Source organism: Plectropomus leopardus, chromosome 4 (genome assembly GCF_008729295.1).
Source record: "Plectropomus leopardus isolate mb chromosome 4, YSFRI_Pleo_2.0, whole genome shotgun sequence".
NCBI classification, from domain to species: Eukaryota; Metazoa; Chordata; class Actinopteri; order Perciformes; family Serranidae; genus Plectropomus; species Plectropomus leopardus.
The window spans coordinates 3908060-3914750 of NC_056466.1; the positions used below are offsets into that span (position 1 = coordinate 3908060).

At 38.2% G+C, this 6691-nt stretch overlaps 1 protein-coding gene across 1 annotated transcript; it reads right to left on the reverse strand.

The window, feature by feature from the left end:
• Positions 1-2587: 2587 nt before the first annotated feature.
• On the reverse strand, positions 2588-4628 carry LOC121941591 (G-protein coupled receptor 4). Its single transcript, XM_042484417.1, has 2 exons — positions 4248-4628; positions 2588-3118 (listed from the first exon to the last, which is right to left on the reverse strand). Exons 1-2 carry the CDS (start codon positions 4626-4628, stop codon positions 2588-2590), a joined length of 912 nt encoding a protein of 303 aa, XP_042340351.1.
• Between the last annotated feature and the right edge of the window lie 2063 nt (positions 4629-6691).

The following is a 6691-nucleotide window of genomic DNA, read 5'->3' on the forward strand; positions in this document are numbered from 1 at the left end:
ACCTGAAAAGTTGACTTTTTTTTGTAAAAAGTAATTGCATAGCCTCCCAAAACCTGCCATTGCAATAGTATGTCGAAAAAAATGGCCAAAAAGTTGATACTTTTATGTCGAAAAAGGTCATAGTTTAGCATGTCAATCGTTCCAATAGTATAGCATGTGAAAAAAACAGCCAAAAAAGTCACCATTTATTATGTCAAAAAAGTCATAGTGTAGGTTGTCGAAACATGCCATAGTAAGTATGTCAAAACAAGTTATGGTCGAAACACGCTATAGTATAGTATGTCGAAAAATCTGCCAAAAAAGTCATCGTTTTTTTATCTTGACAAAAGTATTGTTATAATATGTCGAAACATGCCATAGTATAGTATGTTGAAAAATGGTCGAAAAAGTCTTTGTTTTTTATGTAAAAAAAAAAAAAAAAAAAAAAAAAAGTCATGGTATAGCATGTGGAAACACGCCATGGTATAGTATGCTGACAACGTGGCCGAAAAGTCTTGGCATAGCGTGCCGAAACACGCCATACTATAGTATGTCGTCAAAAATCAGGAAAAAATGTCATAGTATAGTATGTTGTCAAAAATCATGAAAAAACTTCATACTTTGCTATGTAGTCCCAATTTAAAATAATAATAGCATAAAAACATGATAGTAAAGTATGTCATCCAAAATAGCATGAAAATGTAGTACTAGTTCATAAAAACTTAATGTCTTGTAAATATCATACTATAGTATGTCATCCAAAATGGCATAACAATGTCATAGTATAATATGTCGTCCAAAATAGCATAACAATGTCATGGTATAGTATGTCGTCCAAAATGGCACGAAAACGTCATAGTATGGTATGTCATCAAAAATCATGGGTGTTTAGAGATAGATGAACAAGTAGATAAATTAATACGTGAAAAGATGGTAAGAACAGGACACAAGTAGGATGAGGTACAGTTAAAATGAGTAAGAACATTTAAACGAATAGAGAAAAGTTTAAAAAAAAAAGTGAAATAAAGAAATTTAACATAAAGGTGACATGACATAAAAGCAAGTCTGTAGAAGTGAGTTTTCAGAAGTGATTTAAAAGATGTCACTGATTCTGCACGCCTTATCTCCTCAGGCAGGTCGTTCCAAAGTCAGGGGGGACCTAATGGCCCTGAAGATACCGTCACCTTTAGATTTAAGCCTCAAATTTGGTATGACCAGGAGTCCCCCTCCTGGGTATCTGAGGTTGCATGTTGGTTCATAACAGGTCAGCATTTCAGAAATGTAATTTGAGGTAAGACCCATATGCGCTTAAAAGAAATCAGTAAATTTTTAAATCAGTTCTAAAACAGGCAGGGATCCATGTTGAAGATAGGACTGATGTGATGCCATCTGTTAAAGCCATTAAGAAGCTTAGCTGCTGTGTTCTGGACCAGTTGGAGGCAGGGAAGTGATTTATGGGTGATACCTGTGAGGAGGGAGTTACAATATTCAAGTCGTGAAAGATCAGAGAATGAATTACTTCTTCCAGATCCTGGATTTTGGAAATCGACCTAATGTGGATGAAACAGGACTGGACAACTTTTGGTATGTGTTGATTGAAGGTGAGATCTGAATCTTAAGTAACTCCTAAATGTCTTGCTGTTTCTGAGATGTTTAATGTCATATAGCGGGGCGTAATATAGGGAACTTTGAATCTGATTGCTGTGCGATTTTGGATAGATAAACAGGATGACTTCAGATTCAGAGTCATTGAGTTGTAATAAACTCTGGGCCATCCAACATTTCACATTTAATATCTTTGAGGCAGGTAAAAACAGCAGCTAGGCTTTTTTAGTCACAAGTGGAAGGTATCTGTGTGTCATCTACATAGGTTATTACATTGGATGATATAACCAAGGAGAAGCATATAGATAGAAAATAGAAAATAAAAGTGGACCTAAAGTAGAACCTTGCGGTATACCACAGGTAATACGAGAGGTGGAGGATAAATGGTTACCTATGGTGAGTGCAAAGGTTTTGTCTAGAGGATAGGAATAAAACCAAGTGCGGTGCCCCCAACACCAAACCCAGGTCTCGAGACATTCTATTAAAATTGCATGATCTGCAGTATGAAATGCTGCACTTAAGTCTAAAAGGATTAAAACTGCACTCTCTCCTAGTGGCTAAAAGAACGTCATTTGTTACTTTGAGAAGTTTCTGTACTATGTAGTGCTCTAAAACCTGATTGATATAAACTAAATTATCAAGATGTAGCTTTATCAAAATTGACTTTTTTTTTTTCAAAAATAGCCTTAATAACAGCTAGGACAGTACATTTCTTTGCTTTTGCTAAGGCTAACTTTTAGTTATGATACCTGCTAGCAATCACTTGATAAACATCTCTCTTGCTAACCGTCTAGTTGGCTGTTCCTCAACTAACTACAGTGCAATAACTGCACTAGTTATTGCACTGTAGTTAGGGTTTCAGCACTGTTTAGATGTTACTGCAAATTTAATGTCCCACAGAAATTATACATCTGTGGCTTATTTCTTAAGGATCACACAGATGCCAGTCAAACTTAATTTTGTCCAGGTTTGTTGTTTGCCCAGTTTTTCATCGTGCACTTGATCACACCTTGACATCTTGCGTCTTCTTAGAGAAACTCTGTCCACAGTACCTGCAGGACAGACCATCCATCTTGGTGATGTAAAGAAGAGGCTCAATGCTGCAGCTCAGATCCATGATTGAGAACACGCTGATGCTGATCTGACAGCGGAACTCCACAAACGTGTAGTACGACACAAACGGCATGAGAGCTACAGGTGGCAGGTAGTTGGACACGATGATGGCTAGAATGATCAGCACCATCTTAAAGGCCTTCTTCTTTACCGGGTGCATCTCCTCCTTTCCCGCCACAGAACGTCTAAGGACCCAGATGACGGAGATGTTGCAGAAGACCATGACTGCAAAGGCAAAGAGGATGACACCGCTGAAGACCTCATTGACACTCATTACTCCCAGGGTGCACTTGGTGAGGCCGTAGGCAAGGATGAGGGCCCAGACTACCACGGAAATGCCAATACGGATCTTATTGTCTCGGATACCAGTGAACAGCACCGGGTGGACCACGGCAATGTAGCGGTCGAGGCAGATACACACCTGGAACAGCAGATCAGAGACAGAATATCACGTTAATGCGCTTAAGTGGATTTCCCCAGCTTTAGACAGTGAACTAACTACTTGATTAGGATGGACCTTTACATATACACTTTGTCAAAGGAGACAAATGTTCTACACGCAGGAGACAAATGTTTCGGCTGAAATTTTTTAGATACTCAACTTACTCAGCAGTGAATAAACGCAAACAGGCAGATATATGAACTAAGTAAAGTTGAAATTGGAAGAGTGTCTCTTCCATGATGTAACACATGGATATGTTAATGACACCTCAAATCAGCTGGGTTGATCTAAGCAAAAAAAAAAAAAAAGGTGTTAAATAATATAAGATACACTGTATAAAAGGTGAAATTTTGCTGTGTGGCAATTTGTCAAAAAATGCATTCATAGGATTGTGTTTAAATTACAGTAGCATTATATTACAAATGCACAAATAAAATAAGGTGAAGTTATGAGCTGAAAGTTGCTGCAACAGTATTTATTACTGTATATGAATGCAACCCTTTAAAACCTTACCAAATTGTTTAGATTTCTTGCACAAATATGGGGAGAGGCAATGAGCAAGAAATTAGTAAAAAGTTGCAAATAAGCATAAAATAAGTAGATAAATGTTAAAAAAAATATAATAATAATAATAACAATAATAATAATAATAATAAAGACATGGAGAATAAAAAAAAGTATTTTTTTTTCTGTAAAATAATTTTAAATATTTTCTAATGATTACTTTGAATATACTTTTCAAGACATTTTTTAAATAAAAAAAAAAAAAACAATAAAAATAATTTTGAGGTATTTTTCTTGTCACCTTCTGCTAATTTGTGGGACAAGTTGCTTACTGCCCTTTCCCCCATGTTTCCAAAATCAAATCAAATAAATTTCCCAGATTTCAGCTAAACAGTTTCTAAAAGGCATCTGAACACAGCACAAGAAAACTGATGTCAGTCATGGTTTCCAAGGGTTGACAAATGTATGAGGTGACAGGATTATGAGCAGTATAACATCCAAATTACAGCACTGAGCTTGCATTCCTCTTTGCTTTTACTTCCCAATACTGTCATTGCAGGTTCAAAGAAGTCTGGAATATCAAATACACTGTGGAAAAACTCACCAAAAAAAGTGGCGCCACGTCCTTGACCCCATACGCGAACCTCTGAAAGTACCAAATGCGACTGTCATCCAGCAGCAGCCGGTTCACCATCTCTATGGGCGTCATGAGGCAGAAGTAGGCATCCAAGATGGCTAGGTTGAAGATGAAGATATCGGAGGTGGACGCATCGCTTTTCTTAGTGGCAATCTGCCAGATGACCAGGATGTTACATGGCGTTCCCACTGCCAGGTTGAACACCTTGACCCCGAAGTAGAAAATGAAGCCATAAGGGGCCACAGCGCATACTGGAAACTGGTACCATGGTGGAGGTCCACGGGAGCCATCAGGGGTGGTAGAGTTCATGTAGAGGTTGGTGGCAGGGCCCAGAGTGGTGTTGAACATTGTGGAGAAGTGCTGATGATTGAGGGAAGATGCTGTAAGAAAGAGAGAGAAGTAAAAGGGTTAGTTTTGATGATCAACATTTCATTTTTATACATTTTGACCCCAACAGGACATAGCAATAATACTTGCTCCATACAAATTTAAAGAGACTATTACAGTGAAAACTTACCTTAACAGAGTTCGCTGTGTCCTGCTGTCCTGGTCTTCTCCACTTGATGCAAACTTTTATGCATGTAGCACCCGATTGCCAGGGTCCTATAAACATGCTCCAAAGGGACTACTGCCATTGTTGCACTGGGCCGGTCTAATGGACTATGTTGAATGACAATGGAGTTGCTGAAACATCTTCAGTGATTGGACAGTTTGGATATGTTCAAAGGGGCGTGTTTAGGTTGAGTCAGATAAGGTTAGTTTTATGTTGATGCGGAGGTACACCAAATAATAATGTCATAGTCGAAGCCTTTTGAGTAATTATGTGTGAAGGGGATTCTTTGCCTTCAGGGCATCCTGGGTGCTGAACAACATGCCTGAAGAATACATTGTTGTTTGTACCGTCCTTTAAATTTCCCTTTTATGTGGCTAGAATGTGTTTTAGCTTATATGCATTGAGTGTATTCCCATCTGCTGAATTACAAAGCCATCAGTCTTTATGTTTCCCCAAACCACTGGCTTGTGGATACTTAATTTTTCTCTCTTGTGGTTCATGTTAAAAGCATAATCTGATTCCAGGTCTGCGTCTGTGGGTAATCTTTACCTGAAGCAGCACTGCAGCTGAACATTTGCTCTAACTGATGCAACTGTGCACAGTTCAGTAAACAGGTGATGCAAGGTAAGCATAAATGAGAAATCCAAAGCAATGTGTTACAAATGTGCTCACAGTGTGTTAAGTGTTGAGAAAAACCCTGCAGGGAATACAAGCTTGCAAAGTCACGACAAACACCCACTTATATAAATAATGTTGTGTGTGTTTCATAACATTTTTTATTACACAACCAATAGTTCTGCACATGATCAGTTTACTCATCATGAGGAATAATCAGCCTGTAAGGAGGGGAGTGGAGTCTGAAATATATGGGCATTTATAAGCAACCCAGTTGCCAGAATAAACATTGGCAATGTAGGTTTTTGCAAATCATGGATATGTAAGATTTGTAGAAATTTTGTTTTAACAGAGCTGTGGTTAACATGTGGTTAGGTTTAGGCATAAAAAGTGCTTGGTTATGGTAAGGAAAAGACCATGTTTTGTCTTAAATTACCTAGTTTTGGTGCCAGAATCACCAGTGGAAATTCTACAAGACAACTGGTTTTCTTGTTTGTTGGTTTCGAACAGTGGTCATCAGCTTGGCAGCAATCTTGGGGAGGTGTCAGGCCATCAACCAATCCCCTCTGCCTCCCGATGACAAAGAACGTTCATATATCTATAGTGACTCACTTAAGAAACACTAATATGGTACTCATGAAATGTACAGATGTAATTTATCCCTAGTCTGCAGAAAGATAGAATGCCAACATTTAGGTCATGTTTAGACGAGAACAGACCTAAAAAAATAAAATAAAATAAAAAAAAAAAAAGTGCTAAGTGCAGCTGTGACGTCACCATTCTCATAGGATCGGCACTTTGACAGTTTACACGGTGACAGAAGGGGTTGCGTTTTCAAAAGATTACACTCAGGCACCCAGTTTAAAAAGTCTGCTATTTCAGGCCCCCAAAACGCTACTGTCTTGTGAACAACGAACGGCCACAAAAGTTTAACATTTCATAAACCGTTGCCGTGTGAATGGCCCCCAAGATATAAATGTGATTGTATAAGATTTCTGACGACCTAGGTTTATGGGTTTTCACAGAATCATACATGCATGTTTTCATTCTTTGAGAGGTCTACAGACTTTTTGCCCAATTGTGGGGTCCACACATATTAACAACATACATGACAGTTCTGTCAGGAAAAAATGTGAATTTAAGCTCCTCTAAAGAAGCAAACTGTTGCTTTTGCATGTTAAAATAACAGTGAAGATGACACAGTTCTAATGTTGTGTTTTTGAAGTCCATTCACATTTTTGTT